General features: G+C 42.2%; 1 protein-coding gene across 1 annotated transcript in view; it reads left to right on the top strand.

Annotated features, from left to right (window-relative positions):
• Nucleotides 1-25,528, top strand: part of CEP295 (centrosomal protein 295) — a 287,500-nt gene that overhangs the window by 162,448 nt on the left and 99,524 nt on the right. Inside the window, exon 28 of the mRNA XM_053708621.1 lies at nucleotides 14,548-14,739. Within this exon, the coding sequence (XP_053564596.1) occupies nucleotides 14,548-14,739 (192 nt within the window). The remainder of the gene's footprint in view (nucleotides 1-14,547; nucleotides 14,740-25,528) is intronic.

The raw sequence follows: 25,528 nt of genomic DNA, 5'->3' as shown, positions 1-25,528 counted from the left end.
CATCTAATTTTCAGAGTGTTCCTGATAACATAAGAGATTTTATTTTTTAAATCCATTAAGAAGGCTATGTCTGTTATTTCTCCTTCTAGTATACATAAAAGTCTTTTAAAACTTCTCTTTTTTTCAGATGAATTTTTAAATGAACATCATCATTCTGATACTGATAATGGTTCTTCTGGTTCAGAGGTTTCTGTCTCAGAGGTTGATGCTGATAAATCTTTGTATTTGTTCAAGATGGAATTTATTCGTTCTTTACTTAAAGAAGTGTTATTTGCATTAGAAATAGAGGATTCTGGTCCTCTTGATACTAAATGTAAACGTTTAAATAAGGTTTTTAAATCTCCTGTAGTTATTCCAGAAGTGTTTTATCTCCCTGATGCTATTTCTGAAGTAATTTCCAGGGAATGGAATAATTTGGGTAATTTATTTACTCCTTCTAGACGTTTAAGCAAATTATATCCTGTGCCATCTGACAGATTAGAGTTTTTTGGGACAAAAATCCCTAAGGTTATGGGGCTGTCTCTACTCCTGCTAATGTACTACTATTCCTATGGCAGATAGTACTTCATTTAAGGATCCTTTAGATAGGAAAATTGAATCTTTTCTAAGAAAAGCTTACTTATGTTCAGGTAATCTTCTTAGACCTGCTATATTTTTAGCGGATGTTGCTGCAGCTTCAACTTTTTGGTTAGAAGTTTGGTTTAGCACAACAAGTAACAGATCATAATTTTATAGCATTATTATTATTCTATAACATGCTAATAATTTTATTGGTGATACCATCTTTTGATATCATTAGAGTTGATGTCAGGTATATGTCTCTAGCTATTTTAGCTAGAAAAGCTTTATGGATTAAACTTGGAATGCTGACATGTCTTCTAAGTCAACTTTGCTTTCCCTTTCTTTCCAGGGTAAATAATCATTTTGTTCCTTTCCTCAACAAGGAACAAAAGCCTGATCCTTCATCCTCAGGAGCGGTATCAGTTTGGAAACTATTTCCAGTTTGGAATATATCCAAGCCTTATAGAAACCTATAGCCAGCTCCTAAGTACCTATGAAGGTGCGGCCCTTATTCCAGCTCAGCTGGTATGGGGCAGATTACGTTTTCTTCAAAGAAATTTGGATCAATTCCGTTCTTAATCTCTGGTTTCAGAAACATTGTTTCAGAAAGGTACAGAATTGGCTTCAAGTTAAGGCCTCCTGCTAAGAGATTCTTTTCTTTCCCGTGTCCCAGTTGACACAGCAAGGCTCAGCATTTCTGAAATGTGTTTCAGATCTAGAGTTGGCTGGAGTATTTATGCCAGTTCCAGTTCTGGAACAGGGGCTGGGGTTTTATTTTATCTCTTCATTGTACCAAAGAAGGTCAATTCCTTCAGACCAGTTCTGGATCTATCATTATTGAATCGTTATGTTAGGATACCAACATTCAAGATGGTTACTGTAGGACTATCCTGCCTTTTGTTTAGCAAGGGCATTATATGTCTACAATAGATTTACAGGATGTGTATCTGCATATTCCGATTCATCCAGATCACTTTTAGTGTCTGAGATTCTCTTTTTAGACAAGCATTACCAGTTTTGTGGCTCTACTGTTTGGCCTAGCCTCAGTTCCAAGAATTTTTTTCAAAGGTTCTCGGTGCCCTTCTTTCTGTAATCAGAGAATAGGGTTTTGGTATTTCCTTATTTGGACGATATCTTGGTACTTGCTCAGTCTTCTCATTTTCGAAGAATCTCATACGAATCGACTTGTGTTGTTTCTTCAAGTTCATGGTTGGAGGATCAATTTACCAATCAGTTCATTGATTCCTCAGACAAGGGTAACCTTTTTAGGTTTCTAGATAAATTCAGTGTCTATGACTCTGTCCTTGTCAGACAAGAGAAGTTTAACATTGATATCAGCTTGTCAAAACCTTCAGTCACAATCATTCCCTTTGGTAGCCTTATGCATGGAAATGTTGGGTCTTAGGACTGCCGCATCAGATGCGATCTCCTTTGCTCGTTTTCACATGCGACCTCTTCAGCTCTGTATGCTGAACCAATGGTGCAGGGATTACTCAAAGATATCTCAATTAATATCTTTAAACCGATTTTACGACACTCTCTGACATGGTGGACAGATCACCATCGTTTAGTTCAGGGGGCTTCTTTGTTCTTCCGACCTGGACTATAATCTCAACAGATACAAGTCTTACAGGTTGGGGAGCTGTGTGGGGGTATCTGACGGCACAAGGGGTTTGGGAATCTCAGGAGGTGAGATTTCCGATCAATATTTTGGAACTCCGTGCAATTTTCAGAGCTCTTCAGTCTTGGCCTCTTCTGAAGAGAGAGTTGTTCATTGTTTTCAGATAAGACAATGTCACAACTGTGGCATACATCAATCATCAAGGAGGGACTCACAGTCCTCTGGCTATGAAAGAAGTATCTCGAATTTTGGTTTGGGCGGAATCCAGCTCCTGTCTAATCTCTGCGGTTTATATCCCAGGTATGGACAATTGGAAAGCGGATTATCTCAGTCGCCAAACGTTGCATCCGGGCGAATGGTCTCTTCACCCAGAGGTATTTCTTCAGATTGTTCAAATGTGGGAACTTCCAGAAATAGATCTGATGGCTTCTCATCTAAACAAGAAACTTCCCAGGTATCTGTCCAGATCCCGGGATCCTCAGGCGGAGGCAGTGGATGCATTTTCACTTCCTTGGAAGTATCATCCTGCCTATATCTTTCCGCCTCTAGTTCTTCTTCCAAGAGTAATCTCCAAGATTCTGAAGGAATGCTCGTTTGTTCTGCTGGTAGCTCCGGCATGGCCTCACAGGTTTTGGTATGCGGATCTTGTCCGGATGGCCTCTTGCCAACCGTGGACTCTTCCGTTAAGACCAGACCTTTTGTCTCAAGGTCCTTTTTTCCATCAGGATCTGAAATCCTTAAATTTAAAGGTATGGAGATTGAACGCTTGATTCTTGGTCAAAGAGGTTTCTCTGACTCTGTGATTAATACTATGTTACAGGCTCGTAAATCTGTATCCAGAGAGATATATTATAGAGTCTGGAAGACTTATATTTCTTGGTGTCTTTCTCATCATTTTTCTTGGCATTCTTTTAGAATACCGAGAATATTACAATTTCTTCAGGATGGTTTAGATAAGGGTTTGTTCGCAAGTTCCTTGAAAGGTCAAATCTCTGCTCTTTCTGTTCTTTTTCACAGAAAGATTGCTGTTCTTCCTGATATTCATTGTTTTGTACAAGCTTTGGTTCGTATAAAGCCTGTCATTAAGTCAATTTCTCCTCCTTGGAGTTTGAATTTGGTTCTGGGGGCTCTTCAAGCTCCTCCATTTGAACCTATGCATTCATTGGATATTAAATTACTTTCTTGGAAAGTTTTGTTCCTTTTGGCCATCTCTTCTGCCAGAAGAGTTTCTGATTTATCTGCTCTTTCTTGTGAGTCTCCTTTTCTGATTCTTCATCAGGATAAGGCGGTGTTGCGAACTTCTTTTGAATTTTTACCTAAAGTTGTGAATTCCAACAACATTAGTAGAGAAATTGTGGTTCCTTCATTATGTCCTAATCCTAAGAATTCTAAGGAGAAATCGTTGCATTCTTTGGATGTTGTTAGAGCTTTGAAATATTATGTTGAAGCTACGAAATCTTTCTGTAAGACTTCTAGTCTATTTGTTATCTTTTCCGGTTCTAGGAAAGGCCAGAAAGCTTCTGCCATTTCTTTGGCATCTTGGTTGAAATCTTTAATTCATCTTGCCTATGTTGAGTCGGGTAAAATTCCGCCTCAGAGAATTACAGCTCATTCTACTAGGTCAGTATCTACTTCCTGGGCGTTTAGGAATGAAGCTTCGGTTGACCAGATATGCAAAGCAGCAACTTGGTCCTCTTTGCATACTTTTACTAAATTCTACCATTTTGATGTATTTTCTTCTTCTGAAGCAGTTTTTGGTAGAAAAGTTCTTCAGGCAGCGGTTTCAGTTTGAATCTTCTGCTTATGTTTTTTGTTAAACTTTATTTTGGGTGTGGATTATTTTCAGCAGGAATTGGCTGTCTTTATTTTATCCCTCCCTCTCTAGTGACTCTTGTGTGGAAAGATCCACATCTTGGGTAGTCATTATCCCATACGTCACTAGCTCATGGACTCTTGTTAATTACATGAAAGAAAACATAATTTATGTAAGAACTTACCTGATAAATTCATTTCTTTCATATTAACAAGAGTCCATGAGGCCCACCCTTTTTTGTGGTGGTTATGATTTTTTTGTATAAAGCACAATTATTCCAATTCCTTATTTTATATGCTTCGCACTTTTTTTCTTATCACCCCACTTCTTGGCTATTCGTTAAACTGATTTGTGGGTGTGGTGAGGGGTGTATTTATAGGCATTTTAAGGTTTGGGAAACTTTGCCCCTCCTGGTAGGAATGTATATCCCATACGTCACTAGCTCATGGACTCTTGTTAATATGAAAGAAATGAATTTATCAGGTAAGTTCTTACATAAATTATGTTTTTGGAACTCCGTGCAATTTTCAGAGCTCTTCAGTCTTGGCCTCTTCTAAAGAGAGAATCGTTCATTTGTTTTCAGACAGACAATGTCACAACTGTGGCATACATCAATCATCAAGGAGGGACTCACAGTCCTCTGGCTATGAAAGAAGTATCTCAAATTCTGGTTTGGGCGGAATCCAGCTCCTGTCTAGTTTCTGCGGTTCATATCCCAGGTATAGACAATTGGGAAGCGGATTATCTCAGTCGCCAAACGTTACATCCGGGCGAATGGTCTCTTCACCCAGAGATATTTATTCAGATTGTTCAAATATGGGGACTTCCAGAAATAGATCTGATGGCCTCTCATCTAATCAAGAAACTTCCCAGGTATCTGTCCAGATCCAGGGATCCTCAAGCGGAAGCAGTGGATGCATTGTCACTTCCTTGGAAGTATCATCCTGCCTATATCTTTCCGCCTCTAGTTCTTCTTCCAAGAGTAATCTCCAAGATTCTGAAGGAATGCTAGTTTGTTCTGCTGGTAGCTCCAGCATGGCCTCACAGGTTTTGGTATGCGGATCTTGTCCGGATGGCCTCTTGCCAACCGTGGACTCTTCCGTTAAGACCAGACCTTCTGTCGCAAGGTCCTTTTTTCCATCAGGATCTCAAATCCTTAAATTTAAAGGTATGGAGATTGAACACTTGATTCTTAGTCAAAGAGGTTTCTCTGACTCTGTGATTAATACTATGTTACAGGCTCGTAAATCTGTATCTAGGGAGATATATTATAGAGTCTGGAAGACTTAAATTTCTTGGTGTCTTTCTCATCATTTTTCCTGGCATTCTTTTAGAATTCCCAGAATTTTGCAGTTTCTTCAGGATGGTTTGGATAAAGGTTTGTCTGCAAGTTCCTTGAAAGGACAAATCTCTGCTCTTTCTGTTCTTTTTCACAGAAAGATTGCTAATCTTCCTGATATTCATTGTTTTGTACAAGCTTTGGTTCGTATAAAACCTGTCATTAAGTCAATTTCTCCTCCTTGGAGTTTGAATTTGGTTCTGGGGGCTCTTCAAGCTCCTCCGTTTGAACCTATGCATTCATTGGACATTAAATTACTTTCTTGGAAAGTTTTGTTCCTTTTGGCCATCTCTTCTGCCAGAAGAGTTTCTGAATTATCTGCTCTTTCTTGTGAGTCTCCTTTTCTGATTTTTCACCAGGATAAGGCGGTATTGCAAACTTCTTTTAAATTTTTACCTAAGGTTGTGAATTCTAACAACATTAGTAGAGAATTGTGGTTCCTTCATTATGTCCTAATCCTAAGAATTCTAAGGAGAAATCATTGCATTCTTTGGATGTAGTTAGAGCTTTGAGTCTATTTGTTATCTTTTCCGGTTCTAGGAAAGGTCAGAAGGCCTCTGCCATTTCTTTGGCATCTTGGTTGAAATCTTTAATTCATCATGCTTATGTCGAGTCGGGTAAAACTCCGCCTCAAAGGATTACAGCTCATTCTACTAGGTCAGTTTCTACTTCCTGGGCGTTTAGGAATGAAGCTTCGGTTGATCAGATTTGCAAAGCAGCAACTTGGTCTTCTTTGCATACTTTTACTAAATTCTACCATTTTGATCTTCTTCTGAAGCTGTTTTTGGTAGAAAAGTACTTCAGGCAGCTGTTTCAGTTTGAATCTTCTGCTTATCAATTTAAACTTTATTTTGGGTGTGGATTATTTTTCAGCGGAATTGGCTGTCTTTATTTTATCCCTCCCTCTCTAGTGACTCTTGCGTGGAAAGATCCACATCTTGGGTAGTCATTATCCCATACGTCACTAGCTCATGGACTCTTGCTAATTACATGAAAGAAAACATCATTTATGTAAGAACTTACCTGATAAATTCATTTCTTTCATATAAGCAAGAGTCCATGAGGCCCGCCCTTTTTTGTGGTGGTTATGATTTTTTTGTATAAAGCACAATTATTCCAATTCCTTATTTTTTATGCTTACGCACTTTTTTCTTATCACCCCACTTCTTGGCTATTCGTTAAACTGATTTGTGGGTGTGGTGAGGGGTTTATTTGTAGGCATTTTGAGGTTTGGGAAACTTTGCCCCTCCTGGTGGGAATGTATGTCCCATACGTCACTAGCTCATGGACTCTTGCTAATATGAAAGAAATTAATTTATCAGGTAAGTTCTTACATAAATTATGTTTGTTTTTTTGTTCACTGGATTATGACTTGTGGACAGTTCTTAAAGGGACATAATACTCATATGCTAAATCACTTGAAACTGATACAGCATAACTGTAAAATTCTGAAATAAAAATATCACCTGAACATCTCTATGTAAAAAAGGAAGATATTTTACCTCACAATTTCCTCAGCTCAGCAGAGTAAGTTCTGTGTAAAATGTTATAATCGGCTGCTGTCCAGCTGCAGGTAAAAAAATGAAGAAATGAACAGCAGCCAATCAGCATCAGCAGTGCTGAGGTCATGAACTCTTTTACTGTGATGTCATGAGATTTCACTTTCATGAGATTTCATAGTAAACTTCCCTAAACTGAATAGGGAAATAACATGAGTGTTCACGAGGCTCACTCGCTTGCCTGTCCTGGGACAGACATACTGATTTGCTGCTTAAAGTCCTTCTCAATGGTATGTGAATACTTAAGACATTTTGAGGTAAAATATCTTTCATTTTTACATAGAGATGTAAAAGGGGATATTTTCTAGTCCGCTTTTTACAGCTACGCTGCATCACTTTCAAATGTTTAAACATTTGGGTATCATGGCCCTTTTTAATACCAAACAGTTACTTTAGATGGTTACATTTGTTAATTTACTTATTATTAGATATAATGTGGCTGCAATTCTGCTCAGAGCCCATTCAGTAATAATTCATAGGAGTAGCATTTGGAAAGCACCAGAGGCATAGATGGCTTTCAATACTTTAAAAAGACAGGAAGGTAGATTGAACTTTAATGATTCAGATAGGGCATGCAATTTTAAACAACTTTCCATTTTAATTCTTTTAGAAATTTGCTTTGTTCTTTTGTTATTCTTTGTTGGAGAGTATAGCTAGGTAAGCTGATAGGAACTTAGGCATTCTGTAGCAGCAGTTTGTAACTATGTTTAACATTGCTATAAACATTGTTGCAGACACTGCTGCCAGATGTCTGGACATGCATTCTCCTGATCTCACATGTGAATTACTCTTTAACTAGTTATACCAAGAGAACTAAGCAAATTGATAATTTAAGTAAAATTGTTTTAAAGTTTCATGTACTTTTGACATTTAATTAAAGCTTTTAATAAAGACATTTGTTTTGGACTTTTTTTTTGTTCTTTTTAAAGTGATGGTAAACTTCACGTTTTATAACTGGCTCTGTAATCTAAGCAATATTTTACAGGGACTTTAATTGATCAAGTCTAATAAAGATGAGCTGTAACTTACTTTTTAATCTAGCTGTGTCATTCTAATACCCGCGGCCTGGGCGCCAACTTCAAAACTCATTTCTCCATCATTGGTGTGTCCGGTCCACGGCGTCATCCATTACTTGTGGGAAATGTTCTCCCCCACAGGGAAAGGCAAGGAGAGCACACAGCAAGAGCTGTCCATATAGCTCCCCCTCTGGCTCCGCCCCCAGTCATTCTCCTTGCCGCTCTGAACAAGTAGCATCTACCACGGGGATGGCGAGGAGTTTGTGGTGTTGTAGTTTTTTATTCTTCTATCAAGAGTTTGTTATTTTAAAATAGTGCTGGCTTGTACTATTTACTCTCTAACAGAAAAGTGATGAAGATTTCTGTTTAAGAGGGCTATAATTTTAGCACAAGTAACTAAAATCCATTACTGTTACCACGCAGGACTGTTGAAACAAGAGAACTTCAGTTGGGGGTAACAGTTTGCAGACTCATCTGCTTCAGGTATGACTAGTCTCCTTCTAACACAGGCTAATGCTAGATGACAGTCATTTTTCCCCTCAGGGGAAACGGTAAGCCATTTTTCTTTCACCTCAGCAAAAAAGATAACAGGCTTCCCCTTTTTGTTTTTTATGCTGGTAGACACTGTTAGGGGCTAAATCGATTGGTTTTTATTACAATATTATACCATTTGAAATATTTTATAAGCTCACATACACTTGGGAACGTTTTTTATTGATCTGGCTTGTTTTAGACACCTAAATCTAGTCAGGAAGGCCCCTTCACTCTAGTGTGCTGAGGGAGGAAGCCTCATTTTGGCACTTCAGCTGTGCAGTTGAATTTCAAGGCAGTGCATGCAGATTCATGTGAGAGGGTCCTGTGGTTCAGAAAGTGACTCCAAAAGGCTTTTTTCTGTGAATGGTGACCCCTAAGGAAGGTAAAAAGCTGCAGCAAGGCTGTAGCTGGGATTGTGGTGTGTAAAAACGGTTAAATCCAACAATTAGCTCCGGTTTGCTTGTTTTAAGAGCTAGAGTCTCCATATTTGCTGTGCAATACTTTCTAAGCATTAAGACACTGGGGTCCAAATTTCAGAAAAATCGGATATTGCCTTCATAGTTTTTTGAACATTCAGAAATAAATGTGTCATTTTATTATTTAAAGAGACAGTAACGTTTTTGTTTAAAATCGTTTTTATTGCATTGTTTGCCTGCCTAAATCTGTTTAACATGTCTGTTCCATCAGATAACCTATGTTCTGTGTGTATAGAGACAAATGTGGTTCCCCCTTCGAGTGTTTGTGATAATTGCGCCATAGCGTCCAAACAAAATCAGGACAGCTGTTATTTTTCATAATGTTGCCCAAGATGATTTATCTAATGAAGGTAGTGGGGATAGCTCTACATCCTCTCCTTCTGCATCTACACCAGCTTTGCCCGCGCACCCGCCAGTGCTTATTTCTATGCAACAATTATCAGCAGTAGTGGATAATTCTATAGCAAATCTTTTATCCAAACTGCCAGTTTTTCAGAGAAAGCGTGATTGTTCAGTTTTAAATACAGATAAAAAGGATGAACAATCAGACGCTGACGATGCCTTATCTATTTTACCCTCACATCAATCGGAATTGGCTGTGAGGGAAGGGCTGTCTGAGGGTGAAGTTTCAGACTCAGGAAAAATTTCTCAACAGGCAGAACCTGATCTAGTGGCATTTAAGTTTAAGCTAGAACATCTCCGCGCTTTGCTTAAGGAGGTATTAGCTACTCTGGATGACTGTGATTCCATGGCAGTACGAGAGAAGTTGTGCAAATTGGACAAATTTTTAGAGGTCCCAGTGCACAACGACGCTTTTCCAATACCTAAGAGGGTAGCGAACATAGTGGAAAAGGAGTGGGAGAAGCCAGGTGTACCCTTTGCCCCACCTCCTATATTTAAGAAAATGTTTCCCATAGTAGACCCTAGAAGGGACGCATGGCAAACGGTCCCGAAGGTTGAGGGAGCTGTTTCAACACTAGCGAAGCGCACAACTATTCCTATAGAGGACAGCTGCGCTTTCAAAGATCCTATGGATAAAAAATTGGAAGGATTGCTTAAAAAGATTTTTGTTCAGCAAGGGTTCATCCTTCAACCAGCTACGTGTGTTATTACTGTCACTTCAGCAGCGTCCTTTTGGTTCGAAGAACTAGAAAGGTCGCTCCAGAAAGAGACTTCCTATGAAGAAGTCATGGACAGAATTCACGCATTAAAGTTAGCTAATTCCTTTATATTGGATGCCGCCTTTCAAATAACAAAATTGGCGGCGAAAAACTCAGGTTTTGCTATAGTAGCGCGGAGGGCGCTTTGGCTAAAATCCTGGTCGGCAGACGTGTCGTCCAAGACTAAGTTACTGAATATTCCTTTCAAGGGTAAGACCCTTTTTGGGCCGGAATTGAAGGAAATTATTTCAGACATCACTGGGGGTAAGGGCCATGCCCTCCCACAGGATAGGCCTTTTAAGGCTAAGAACAAGTTTAATTTTCGTTCCTTTCGCAATTTCAGGAACGGACCGGCTAATAACTCCACTGCCGCTAGACAAGAAGGTAACGCGGCCCAGCCCAAACCCGCTTGGAAGCCCATGCAAGGCTGGAACAAGGGTAAACAAACCAAGAAACCTGCTGCTGCTACCAAGACAGCATGAAGGGGTAGCCCCCGATCCGGGACCGGATCTGGTAGGGGGCAGACTATCTCTCTTCGCTCAGGCTTGGGCGAGATATGTTCTGGATCCCTGGGCACTAGAGATAGTTTCCAAGGGATACCTGTTAGAATTCAAGGGACTTCCTCCAAAGGGAAGGTTCCACCTGTCTCGCTTATCTTCAGACCAGATAAAGAAACAGGCATTCTTACATTGTTTAAGAGACCTATCAAAGATGGGAGTGATAAACCCAGTCCCCTCCGGGGAACAAGGTCTAGGGTTTTACTCAAACCTGTTTGTGGTTCCCAAAAAAGAGGGAACTTTCAGGCCAATTCTGGATTTAAAGATATTAAACAAGTTCCTCAGAGTTCCATCCTTCAAGATGGAAACCATTCGGACAATCTTACCAACAATCCAGCAGGGTCAATTTTTGACTACCGTGGATCTGAAGGATGCGTATCTGCATATCCCAATCCACAAATCTCATCATCAGTTCCTGAGGTTCGCCTTTCTGGACAAACATTACCAGTTTGTGGCTCTTCCATTCGGTTTAGCCACCGCTCCCAGAATTTTCACAAAGGTGCTAGGGTCCATTCTAGCGGTCCTAAGACCAAGGGGCATCGCTGTAGCACCTTATCTAGACGACATCCTAATCCAAGCGTCGTCTCTTTCCAAAGCGAGGGCTCATACAGACATTGTGTTGGCTTTTCTCAGATCTCACGGGTGGAAAGTGAACATAGAAAAAAGGTCACTGTCCACAAGGGTTCCTTTTCTGGGAACAATAATAGATTCTGTGGAAATGAAGATCTTTCTCACAGACGTCAGAAAGACAAAGCTTCTAAAAGCTTGTCGAGTTCTTCACTCTATTCCTCAACCCTCCATAGCTCAATGCATGGAAGTAATAGGACTAATGGTCGCAGCAATGGATGTGGTTCCTTTTGCTCGAATTCATCTAAGACCATTACAGCTGTGCATGCTCAATCAGTGGAATGGGGACTATACAGACTTGTCTCCCCAAATTCAAGTAGACCAAGTAACCAGGGACTCACTTCTCTGGTGGTTGACCCAGGATCACCTGTCTCAGGGAATGAGTTTCCGCAGACCGGAGTGGGTCATCGTCACGACCGACGCCAGCCTCTTGGGGTGGGGGGCGGTCTGGGACTCTCTGAAAGCTCAGGGCCTATGGTCGCGGGAAGAGTCGCTTCTCCCGATAAACATTTTGGAACTAAGAGCTATATTCAATGCGCTCCTGGCTTGGCCTCAGCTAGCGGAAGCCAGGTTCATAAGATTTCAGTCGGACAACATAACGACTGTTGCGTACATCAATCATCAGGGGGGAACAAAGAGTTCCCTAGCGATGAAGGAAGTAACCAAGATAATCCAATGGGCATAGAATCACTCCTGCCATCTATCTGCTATTCACATCCCAGGAGTAGACAACTGGGAGGCGGACTATTTGAGTCGTCAGACTTTCCATCCGGGGGAGTGGGACTCCATCCGGAGGTCTTTGCTCAGTTAACCCAATTATGGGGCATTCCAGACATGGATCTAATGGCGTCCCGTCAGAACTTCAAGATTCCTTGCTACGGGTCCAGATCCAGCGATCCCAAGGCGACTCTAGTGGATGCATTAGTGGCGCCTTGGTCGTTCAACGTAGCATATGTGTTTCCACCGTTTCCTCTCCTCCCCAGGCTCATAGCCAGGATCAAACAGGAGAAGGCCTCAGTGATTCTGATAGCTCCTGCGTGGCCACGCAGGACTTGGTATGCAGACCTGGTGAATATGTCATCGGCTCCACCATGGAAGCTACCTTTGAGACAGGACCTTCTAGTACAAGGTCCATTCGAACATCCCAATCTAGTTTCTCTGCAGCTGACTGCTTGGAAATTGAACGCTTGATTTTATCCAAGCGTGGGTTTTCAAATTCTGTGATTGATACTCTGGTCCAAGCCAGAAATCCTGTGACTAGAAGGATTTACCATAAAATATGGAAAAAATATATCTGTTGGTGTGAATCCAAAGGATTCTCCTGGAGTAAGATTAAAATTCCAAAGATTCTCTCCTTTCTCCAAGAAGGTTTGGATAAAGGATTGTCAGCTAGTTCTCTAAAAGGACAGATTTCTGCATTATCCGTCTTGTTGCACAAACGACTGGAAGCTTTGCCAGATGTACAAGCTTTTGTTCAGGCTTTGGTTAGAATCAAGCCTGTTTACAGACCCATGACTCCTCCTTGGAGTCTAAATTTAGTTTTTTCAGTTCTTCAAGGGGTTCCGTTTGAACCTTTACATTCCATAGATATTAAGTTATCTTGGAAAGTTCTGTTTTTGGTTGCTATTTCTTCTGCTAGAAGAGTTTCTGAATTATCTGCTTTGCAGTGTGATCCACCCTATCTGGTGTTCCATTCAGATAAGGTTGTTTTGCGTACTAAGCCTGGTTTTCTTCCAAAAGTTGTTTCCAACGAGAACATCAACCAGGAAATAGTTGTTCCTTCTTTGTGTCCGAATCCAGTTTCAAAGAAGGAACGTTTATTACACAATTTAGATGTTGTTCGTGCTTTAAAGTTCTATTTAGAAGCAACAAAAGATTTTAGACAAACCTCATCCTTGTTTGTCGTTTACTCTGGTAAGAGGAGAGGTCAAAAAGCTACTGCTACCTCTCTCTCTTTCTGGCTGAAAAGCATTATCCGCTTGGCTTATGAGACTGCCGGACGGTAGCCTCCTGACCGTATCACAGCTCACTCTACTAGGGCTGTGGCTTCCACATGGGCCTATAAGAACGAGGCTTCTGTTGACCAGATATGTAAGGCAGCGACTTGGTCTTCTCTGCACACTTTTGCCAAATTCTACAAATTTTATATTTTTGCTTCTTCGGAGGCTGTTTTTGGGAGAGAGGTTTTGCAAGCCGTGGTGCCTTCTGTTTAGGTAACCTGATTTGCTCCCTCCCTTCATCCATGTCCTAAAGCTTTGGTATTGGTTCCCACAAGTAATGGATGACGCAGTGGACCGGACACACCAATGTTGGAGAAAACAGAATTTATGCTTACCTGATAAATTACTTTCTCCAACGGTGTGTCCGGTCCACAGCCCGCCCTGGTTTTTTTAATCAGGTTGAAAAATGTTTTCTTTATACATTACAGTCACCACGGCACCCTATAGTTTCTCCTTTTTCTCCTAACCGTCGGTCGAATGACTGGGGGGCGGAGCGAGAGGGGGAGCTATATGGACAGCTCTTGCTGTGTGCTCTCCTTGCCTTTCCCTGTGGGGGAGAACATTTCCCACAAGTAATGGATGACGCCGTGGACCGGACACACCGTTGGAGAAAGTAATTTATCAGGTAAGCATAAATTCTGTTTTTTTTCACTGAACTTTTTAATCTAAAGGTTTGATCTGTTCTCCAAGCCGTTTAGCACTTTTTTTTTGTAGCTAAAGTGCTGATTGGAGAACAGTTCAAACCGTTAGCTCAGAAAAAACGAGTTTTGAAGTTGGTGGCTGGAGCGCGGGTATTAGAATGGCACGGCTAGATTTAAAAGTAAGTTACAACGCGTCTTAATAAAACGTGATCAATTAAAGTCCATCTAAAATATTGCGTAGATTACGGATCTTATTTTAAAATGTGAAGTTTCCCGGTACTTTAAGTGCAGCCTAAATCTATGCACACCAAAATCTTGATTGGTAATCTCTTTGGAAGACCAAGGCAGAGCTTGTGACAAGTGACTTGATCTAAATACATCCTCCTTATAGAACTTTACATCTTCATCTGAGGTTCTTCTGTTCAGTGCACTCTCCTATAACGTGCCTAAAAAGAACTAGAGTGAGGATAAAATTATAATGGAAGCAAAAGGAGTCAAAGATAACTTGATTTCCAAAGTGGAAGTAATAATTTACAGCCTGGTTGGTTTGTTTAATTTGAAGTAAACTTTAGTTTATTTGCATGTTGAAAGCAGATTTTCCATGAGTATCTTTATAATAATTTTTTTTTTTATTATTTTTCAGTGATGGACCCTAAATTTACATCTTCTCCTGGAAACCTTCAGGAAGCATTCCTAAAAAAGAAGAGAACATTTATTGAAAACTCCTCACGGAGACTTGAAGAAATAAAAAAGAAAGACAGAAAAGCTACAACAGATGTTAAATTGTCAAAAAATTACGAACAAAATAATCCAGTGGATCAGTCTCTCTATCTTGGTAGGTTCCACTAAGTATTCCCATTTGCTTAAAAGATTCTTTATTTTGGTATATTAGTAAAAGGTTATATTGTTCTAATTATAGCTATGTTTTTATTGCATCTCAAGACATTGTTTTTTAAAGGCGTTTCTATGATGAAAAATTATATTTGTGGATGTGTGTACTTTACTAATTAACTTGGAAAAATGTTTCCTTTTCAGAAGTTAACCTTTGTTACACAAGTATTGGTTGTGCACAAACATGCATTTCCTGCCAGTTTTAATTTAAACCACCTATTTATCTATTTTTAACAAATACCTTGTGCTACTGTATAGAATACTTTTTTTTTAAATAGTTAAAAATATATATTTCTTTCCAATAGCATGGAGAGTCCATAAATTCATTCCAATTACTAGTGATAATTCAACTCCTGGCCAGCAGAAGGAGGCAAAGAACACCCCAGCAGAGCTGTTAAGTGTCACTCACATTACCATAATCCCCGTCACTCACATTACCATAATCCCCAGTCATTCTTTGCCTTGATCATCGGGAGGATGTGCGAAGATGGTGAAGATATTAATCCTTTTATGGGTACTTTTCCCTGCAAGCAAGGATTGTTGTTATGCTGTGTCCATGTAATTCTCTTTAGTAAAAGTAATGGTGGCTTTTAGCTGTTAGAAGGCGGCAAGGTGGTCCTTGCTTTATTTCTAACATCAATTCTACCCCTTTAAAGAAAACCAGGGTTGGTTACTCTGTTTTTCTTTTTCTACAGGTCCCTGTCAGAAGTTGGTGAATCTGTCACACCTAAGAAGCTGCTTTCTGCCTGCAGCCGGATCCACAGGCAAGTGCTATTTTCCTTCTAGGTTTGAAGGCTTTAGCACTGTTGAGGATAACTCCTCTGTGGACTCTACCTTGGGATTTATTTATCTTTAAGAAATATATTTGGGGGCAGCTTGTCAGGGCACTGAAACGGTGTAGGGAGATAAAGGATTAATTTATCCTTTTTCTGATGAGGCCGGCTCACTGAGGGGATTCAAATTTTATTTAATATATTTTCTCTTGTTAAGTGTATCCAGTCCACGGATCATCCATTACTTATGGGATATTCTCCTTCCCAAAAGGAAGTTGCAAGAGGATCACCCACAGCAGAGTTGCTATATAGCTCCTCCCCTCACTGCCATATCCAGTCATTCTTTTGCAACTCTCAACTAAGATGGAGGTCGTAAGAGGACTGTGGTGTTTTATACTTAGTTTATTTCTTCAATCAAAAGTTTGTTATTTTTAAATAGTACCAGAGTGTACTGTTTATCTCAGGCAGTATTTGGAAGAAGAATCTGCCTGCGTGTTCTATGATCTTAGCAGAAGTAACTAAGATCCTTTGCTGTTCTCACATATTCTGAGGAGTGAGGTAACTTCAGAGGGGGAATAGCGTGCAGGTTTTCCTGCAATACGGTATGTGCAGTTAAAATATTTTTCTAGGGATGGAATTTGCTAGAAAATGCTGCTGATAATGTAAGTAAAGCCTTAAATGCAGTGATAGCGACTGGTATCAGGCTTATTAATAGAGATACATACTCTTATAAAAGTGTATTTTAAAACGTTTGCTGGCATGTTTAATCGTTTTTTATATATGTTTGGTGATAAAACTTATTGGGGCCTAGTTTTTTCCACATGGCTGGCTTGAATTTTGCCTAGAAACAGTTCCTGGAGGCTTTCCACTGTTGTAATATGAGTGGGAGGGGCCTATTTTAGCGCTTTTTTGCGCAGAAAAAATTACAGACACAGACATCCAGCTTCTTCCTGCATGTTCCAGGACTTCTCTGAAGGGCTCAAAAGGCTTCAAAAGTCGTATTGAGGGAGGTAAAAAGCCACAGTAGAGCTGTGGCAGTTGTTGTGACGGTTTAAAAAACGTTTTTGTCATTTGTTGTTCCGTTTTTGGTATTAAGGGGTTAATCATCCATTTGCAAGTGGGTGCAATGCTCTGCTAACTTGTTACTTACACTGTAAAAATTTCGTTATTTCAAATTTGGACAAAATTTGTGTTTCTTAAAGGCGCAGTAACGTTTTTTATATTGCTTGTAAACTTGTTTTAAGTGTTTTCCAAGCTTGCTAGTCTCATTGCTAGTCTGTTTAAACATGTCTGATACAGAGGAACCTACTTGTTCATTATGTTTGAAAGCCATGGTGGAGCCCCATAGGAGAATGTGTACTAAATGTATTGATTTCACCTTAAACAGTAAAGATCAGTCTTTATCTATAAAAGAATTATCACCAGAGGGTTCTGTCGAGGGGGAAGTTATGCCGACTAACTCTCCCCACGTGTCAGACCCTTCGCCTCCCGCTCAGGGGACGCACGCTAATATGGCGCCAATTACATCAGGGACGCCCATAGCGATTACCTTGCAGGACATGGCTGCAATCATGAATAATACCCTGTCAGAGGTATTATCTAGATTGCCTGAATTAAGAGGCAAGCGCGATAGCTCTGGGGTTAGGAGAGATACAGAGCGCGCAAATGCTGTTAGAGCCATGTCTGATACTGTGTCACAGTATGCAGAACATGAGGACGGAGAGCTTCATTCTGTGGGTGACATCTCTGACTCGGGGAAACCTGATTCAGAGATTTCTAATTTTAAATTTAAGCTTGAGAACCTCCGTGTATTGCTTGGGGAGGTATTAGCTGCTCTGAATGACTGTAACACAGTTGCAATTCCAGAGAAATTGTGTAGGATGGATAGATACTATGCGGTGCCGGTGTGTACTGACGTTTTTCCTATACCTAAAAGGCTTACAGAAATTATTAGCAAGGCGTGGGATAGACCTGGTGTGCCCTTTTCCCCACCTCCTATATTTAGAAAAATGTTTCCAATAGACGCCACTACAAGGGACTTATGGCAGACGGTCCCTAAGGTGGAGGGAGCAGTTTCTACTTTAGCAAAGCGTACCACTATCCCGGTTGAGGACAGTTGTGCTTTTTCAGATCCAATGGGTAAAAAATTAGAGGGTTACCTTAAGAAAATGTTTATTCAACAAGGTTTTATTTTGCAGCCCCTTGCATGCATTGCGCCTGTCACTGCTGCGGCGGCATTTTGGTTTGAGGCCCTGGAAGAGGCCATCCATACAGCTCCATTGGAGGAAATTATTGACAAGCTTAGAACGCTTAAGCTAGCTAACTCATTTGTTTCTGATGCCATTATTCATTTGACTAAACTAACGGCTAAGAATTCCGGATTCGCCATTCAGGCGCGTAGGGCGCTATGGCTTAAATCCTGGTCAGCTGACGTGACTTCAAAGTCTAAGTTACTCAACATTCCTTTCAAGGGGCAGACCTTATTCGGGCCTGGCTTGAAGGAAATTATTGCTGACATTACTGGAGGCAAGGGTCATACCCTTCCTCAGGACAGGGCCAAATCAAAGGCCAAACAGTCTAATTTTTGTGCCTTTCGAAATTTCAAGGCAGGAGCAGCATCAACTTCCTCCGCTTCAAAACAAGAGGGAACTGTTGCTCATTCCAGACAGGTCTGGAAACCTAACCAGTCCTGGAACAAGGGCAAGCAGGCCAGAAAACCTGCTGCTGCCCCCAAGACAGCATGAAGGAACGGCCCCCTATCCGGAAACGGATCTAGTAGGGGGCAGACTTTCTCTCTTCGCCCAGGCGTGGGCAAGAGATGTTCAGGATCCCTGGGCGTTGGAGATCATATCTCAGGGATATCTTCTGGACTTCAAAGCTTCTCCTCCACAAGGGAGATTTCATCTTTCAAGGTTATCAGCAAACCAGATAAAGAAAGAGGCATTCCTAAACTGTGTGCAAGACCTCCTAGTAATGGGAGTGATCCATCCAGTTCCGTGGACGGAACAAGGACAGGGATTTTATTCAAATCTGTTTGTGGTTCCCAAGAAAGAGGGAACCTTCAGACCAATCTTGGATCTAAAGATCTTAAACAAATTCCTCAGAGTTCCATCATTCAAAATGGAAACTATTCGGACCATCCTACCCATGATCCAAGAGGGTCAGTACATGACCACAGTGGACTTAAAGGATGCCTACCTTCACATACCGATTCACAAAGATCATCATCGGTTCCTAAGGTTTGCCTTTCTAGACAGGCATTACCAATTTGTAGCTTTTCCCTTCGGGTTGGCCACAGCCCCGAGAATCTTTACAAAGGTTCTGGGCTTACTTCTGGCGGTTCTAAGACCGCGAGGCATAGCGGTGGCTCCGTATCTAGACGACATCCTGATACAGGCGTCAAGCTTTCAAATTGCCAAGTCTCATACAGAGATAGTTCTGGCATTTCTGAGGTTGCATGGGTGGAAAGTGAACATGGAAAAGAGTTCTCTATCCCCACTCACAAGAGTCACCTTCCTAGGGCCTCTTATAGATTCTGTAGAGATGAAAATTTACCTGACGGAGTCCAGGTTATCAAAACTTCTAAATGCTTGCCGTGTCCTTCATTCCATTCCACGTCCGTCAGTGGCTCAGTGCATGGAAGTTATCGGCTTAATGGTAGCGGCAATGGACATAGTGCCATTTGCGCGCCTGCATCTCAGATAAGTCAGTGGAATGGGGATTACTCAGATTTGTCCCCTCTACTAAATCTGGATCAAGAGACCAGAGATTCTCTTCTCTGGTGGCTTTCTCGGGTCCATCTGTCCAAGGGTATGACCTTTCGCATGCCAGATTGGACGATTGTAACAACAGATGCCAGCCTTCTAGGTTGGGGCGCAGTCTGGAACTCCCTGAAGGCTCAGGGATCGTGAACTCAGGAGGAGAAACTCCTCCCAATAAATATTCTGGAGTTAAGAGCAATATTCAATGCTCTTCTAGCTTGGCCTCAGTTAGCAACCCTGAGGTTCATCAGATTTCAGTCGGACAACATCACGACTGTGGCTTACATCAATCATCAAGGGGGAACCAGGAGTTCCCTAGCGATGTTAGAAGTCTCAAAGATAATTCGCTGGGCAGAGTCTCACTCTTGCCATCTGTCAGCGATCCACATCCCAGGCGTAGAGAACTGGGAGGCGGATTTTCTAAGTTGTCAAACTTTTCATCCGGGGGAGTGGGAACTCCATCCGGAGGTGTTTGCTCAACTGATCCATCGTTGGGGCAAACCAGAACTGGATCTCATGGCGTCTCGCCAGAACGCCAAGCTTCCTTGTTACGGATCCAGGTCCAGGGACCCGGGAGCGACGCTGATAGATGCTCTAGCAGCTCCTTGGTTCTTCAACCTGGCTTATGTTTTTCCACCGTTTCCTCGGCTCCCTCGACTGATTGCCAAAATCAAGCAGGAGAGAGCATCAGTGATTCTAATAGCGCCTGCGTGGCCACGCAGGACCTGGTATGCAGACCTAATGGACATGTCATCCTTTCCACCATGGACTGTGCCTCTGAGGCAGGACCTTCTAATACAAGGTCCTTTCAATCATCCAAATCTAATTTCTCTGAGACTGACTGCATGGAGATTGAACGCTTGATCCTATCAAGGCGTGGCTTCTCCGAGTCAGTCATTGATACCTTAATACAGGCACGAAAGCCTGTCACCAGGAAAATCTACCATAAGATATGGCGTAAATATCTTTATTGGTGTGAATCCAAGAATTACTCATGGAGTAAGGTTAGGATTCCTAGGATATTGTCCTTTCTCCAAGAGTGTTTGGACAAAGGATTATCAGCTAGTTCCTTAAAAGGACAGATTTCTGCTCTGTCCTTTTGCACAAGCGTCTGGCAGAGGTTCCAGACATCCATGCATTTTGTCAGGCTTTGGTTAGAATTAAGCCTGTGTTTAAAACTGTTGCTCCCCCGTGGAGCTTAAATTTGGTTCTTAAAGTTCTGTTTTTGATGGCTATTTCCTCGGCTCGAAGAGTCTCTGAGCTATCTGCCTTACAATGTGATTCTCCTTATCTGATTTTTCATGCAGATAAGGTAGTTCTGCGTACCAAACCTGGGTTTTTACCTAAGGTGGTTTCTAACAAGAATATCAATCAAGAGATTGTTGTTCCATCATTGTGTCCTAATCCTTCTTCAAAGAAGGAACGTCTCTTACATAATCTGGACGTAGTCCGTGCCTTGAAGTTTTACTTACAAGCTACTAAAGATTTTCGCCAAACATCTTCCCTGTTTGTCGTTTACTCTGGACAGAGGAGAGGTCAAAAAGCTTCGGCAACCTCTCTTTCCTTTTGGCTTCGGAGCATAATTCGCTTAGCCTATGAGACTGCTGGACAGCAGCCCCCTGAAAGGATTACAGCTCATTCTACTAGAGCTGTGGCTTCCACCTGGGCCTTTAAAAATGAGGCCTCTGTTGAACAGATTTGCAAGGCTGCGACTTGGTCTTCGCTTCACACCTTTTCAAAATTTTACAAATTTGATACTTTTGCTTCTTCGGAGGCTGTTTTTGGGAGAAAGGTTCTTCAGGCAGTGGTTCCTTCCGTTTAATCCTGCCTTGTCCCTCCCATCATCCGTGTACTTTAGCTTTGGTATTGGTATCCCATAAGTAATGGATGACCCGTGGACTGAACACACTTAACAAGAGAAAACATAATTTATGCTTACCTGATAAATTTATTTCTCTTGTAGTGTATCCAGTCCACGGCCCTCCCTGTCCTTTTAAGGCAGGTCTAAATTTTTATTAAACTACAGTCACCACTGCACCCTATGGTTTCTCCTTTCTCGTCTTGTTTCGGTCGAATGACTGGATATGGCAGTGAGGGGAGGAGCTATATAGCAGCTCTGCTGTGGGTGATCCTCTTGCAACTTCCTGTTGGGAAGGAGAATATCCCATAAGTAATGGTTGATTTGTGGACTGGATACACTACAAGAGAAATAAATTTATCAGTTAAGCATAAATTATGTTTTTACTATGAATTAGGTGTCAGAAAAAGTACATTGTTAGGTGGTGGTATGTTTCTGGACGGATATCTCCATTTAATTTTTTTGCCGGTTTTGAGTGATTCCTTTGCGCACTTACTTTTGTCTGATGCGGTCACATGACCGCTCTCTGCTTCCGACTCGGCTTGAAATCTTCCGATCGGAGTGCAGAGTCCTTCAGGCATATTATAGCTTTGTCTGCTGTTAAATTAGTACAACAGGTCTGAAAGCTATTTTTTTTTCTCAGTGGGACAGTGGTATTAGACAGGATGGAGTCCACTTCCATCTTTACTAGCAGTGAGGATTCACTCCGGTTCTCCTTTGCGGTAAGCGCTCAGCAGAAGCTGAGGTTATAGAGGGCTAAGTTCAATTAAAGCAGTTTTTTATTTAATTAGTTAATTTTCTTCTTAAATGGAAAGAATCCACAGCTGCATTCATTACTTTTGGGAAATAAGAACCTGGCTACCAGGAGGAGGCAAAGACACCCCAGCCAAAGGCTTAAATACTCCTCGCACTTCCCTCATCCCCCAGTCATTCTTTGCCTTTCGTCCTAGGAGGTTGGCAGAGAAGTGTCAGAATTTAATTTGTCTCTTATGAAGGGTAGTACTCTTTGACATGGGACAAGATGTTTAAGTAATCGTGTCAGTCTCTCAGTGAGAGACTGACACGTTAGAGTCCGGAGATGCAGGGAGAGTCTTTCTGCGAAACCATCCTGACTCATGTTAACAGCTCCTCAAGCAATCGGCATTGTCTAACTTCGCTCCACTGCCTGCTTTCTTCTCTCAAGTCCATGGTGGAGGCGATGCTACTATCCGTCACACTTGAAGGGCCGTGTTTCTGTTCCACGGCGTAGATTCCGGTAAGATAGTTTCATTTTCTTTTTTCGTGAATGTACTGTAATACAGATGTTTTCCCGAGAGGCTACCACCTTGCGGGACTAACTTAACATAAGGGTCTCAGTGACTCTCCTTTTAGTATCTTGGAATCAAGGGTTAATATCTCCTGAGGGCGTTATTGAACAGGATTTTTTTAATCATGTTTATGTCATTCAATCTGCTTATGTGTAGTGTTAAATGGGCTTATGGCTTGGAACATAAAGGCCTTTGGAAGTGACGCGACCTTTATAGTTGGGCGCGCTTTTTTTGGACTATACGGTTCACCTTCTGGCCGGGCATAATTACACTCAGTCTACCATTTCTGCATTCCTGACCGTGTGGCGACGGAGAAATTCTAGTTAACAGGGGTCTGGTTCATAGGAGGTGGTGAGTGCCCCAGCCATTTCGGGTGTCGGGTGCCATTTTGTTTTGTCTTATAGTCCATATTGGCATATTCTCTATCCAGTCATGGAGGATTCTGATATTGAGACTGTTCTAATTTCAGATTATTCGTCTGGGGAAGAATCCGGATTGGCCTCGTTGACACATGTCAATCAGTTATGTTCGGTGTGCCGTATTAGAGCGCCTTGTTCCTCAGGCTTGGGGACTCAAGGGACAGATGAGCCATCCGCCTCTGGGGGTCCTGTCCTCAAAGAGGCGAGTTCCCTACCACTTTTTACTTCTACACATGCGGGTAACCCAGATTATGATTATTCCTCCATGCAGGGTGGCTTGTTCCCCCTGGAAGTTGCAGCACGTTTTCGCTTCCACATATTCTTGGCGATTATTCGTCTGCAGAGTCCAGACGTGTATGCGCTATTGTGCTCTTGCCCTATTGTCCCGGGCCTGCTGCCTTGGGGTGGGCCTGTACAGTTCCTTGCGTATGTAGCTGTCCCTGAGTGTTGTGCCTTTCGTTAGAGTTGCGCGCCTTCGCGTCTTACTCAGATATGTTTTTCAGTTATTAAATGACCCTATCCTTAACGGATACGGGAATTTTCAGTCTGCTTCTTCGACTGCTGCACATCATTAGACATGTGGGGATGATATCTCCTGACTGTTCTTTATTTAGATTCTTCCTAGTTTTTTTGGAAAGGTATGGCTCCGTTTGGCTGGTCCTGTGGGTGGGCCTGTTTTCTTCTTGGGCATTAACCTACAGGTTACCTTATATTTTCTTTTTATCCGATTAGGATGCCTCTCATTTTTTGTTTCCTTCGGGAATCTTAAACTTGGATCGATACTCTGTTACTTCTGCGGAAGTGTTTTTGGGGACATGTTAGTCCTATGGTTGTCTGTTTTCCCTTCTTTCCCTCTGAGGGAGGATTGATGCAGCTTGACAGTTAGGACCCTGGTTGCAGGCTGGTCCTGTTGGGTTTGGTGCTGTCTTGGGGCTGTTCAGACACATGTCGCTGTTCTGCTTGGCTGGTCCGGTCGAGGCGCTGATTGCTTATGTTGTCATTATTTTACAGTTTACTTAGTTTTCAACTAAGCATTCTAGAGGACCTGTGGGTCCGTGAGGCGGGAAGTTGGTCTCAGTCCTTATAGCCTTCAATCTGGATGACTTGGTCGGCAGTGTTTCCGTTGCGTCTCTCTCTCTCTCTCTCTCTCTCTCTCTCTCTCTCTCTCTCTCTCTCTCTCGTGTTATCGGACCCTAGCGCTCCCTTTCCCACGTAGTGAAGGGTTGGGGGGCTTAGCGCCCTTTTCCTGCCGTCTTGAGCGGTTGACCGTTTTTACTGCTCAGGACTTGTCCTTTGTGAACTTGGTCCTCAGCAGCTTGTAGTTTGACAGCTGCCTTGCAGCGCATGGTTTGCAGTATGTAACCAGCTGCAGCTATTGCACATTGACTGTGTACTGTCTAGCTGTTTTAGGAGACCTTTTTTGGTCTTACTCCGTTGTTTCCGTGGTGGTTAGGTCTCCATTTAGGGACCTGAGTTCCCCTCTGGGAGATGGTTGTCCCTGTTAGGGATTCTGGGCGTGGTCTCCTTTGCTTCGGTTCTTCCCAGAGCTACGGATGCTTCGCGCCTTTTTCTCCCTGTGATCCTCTGTTTGGAGGTGATGTGGAGACCAGCCTTGCTCGAGGGGTTTTGGCTTTGCGGTATTTCCTTGCCTTGTTGTCCTGAGTCTAGGGGCCCTAGGGTCGTTGTACGACTTTTTCCACCTTGGCTCCTTTGGAGCGTTGGACTCCGGCAAAGGGTTATCCTTAGGTCCGGACTTGTTAATACTTCTCGTTATCTGGGTTGATCTGGATATGCATTGATATCCCCTGTGATCTGGATTTTCATATCAGACGGGGTGTTACGTTCTCGGGTATTGTTTGTTTAAACAATTAGGGGCCCGGACCTGTTTTCTCCCTGGAGCTTCCGGATGCTGAGGCTTCGCTCAGCGTTTTCCCTTGTGGATCCTGTTGTGGGTTGTTACTGGTCTTTTAGGCTTAAGGGCTGGTTTGGGGTTCGCCAGTTCCCGAGAACTTGGGCTATGTCCTTACTCGGACTACTTGACCTGGTCATGGTTGACCAGGTTTTCTAAATGACTGTTGCTCATTGGGCTGTTCTGTGCCTTATGGTCGGATTTACTGGGTCAGCTTGCTGTAGTAACCCTTGGATTCACTGCTATGCAGACGAATGGGTTTGCAGTGTCTCTGCTGCGGCTATTGCGCATGGGATATGTGTTAGCAAGCTAGTTTTAGGGGGTTTCCTTCCAAGGTGCATCTGTGTTGGGGATTGATTTCTCCTTTAGCCTGGGGCTTCGTGGCTTGTGGACAGGTGCTGCCTTTTTTGGCCCCATCCCCTTTCTTACGATGAGGTCTTATGCTCCTTCTGGAGATGTGGTCCCTTTCTTAGGGCTTCTCCTGGTTTCAGGAGGTTGGAATTGTGGGTTAAACTTCAGAGAGAGGTGTTCTCTCTGGGTTGTTACGTTCCATCTGGAGTCTTGCTGGCTCCGTGTCGAGACTATGTTGGGCCTTTTTGTTAGATCCTTGCATCTACGGCCTTGTCGTCTGTTCTTGGAGTCCGGTTGTACCCGTGCTTGGTTGGATGGCAGTGGTCATTCTTCAGCTCGTTTGTTAGCTGGTTTT

This window comes from Bombina bombina, chromosome 3 (genome assembly GCF_027579735.1).
Source record: "Bombina bombina isolate aBomBom1 chromosome 3, aBomBom1.pri, whole genome shotgun sequence".
Lineage (NCBI taxonomy): Eukaryota > Metazoa > Chordata > Amphibia > Anura > Bombinatoridae > Bombina > Bombina bombina.
Note: the sequence above shows the minus strand (reverse complement) of the source record. Positions and strands in the feature narration are given on the sequence as shown.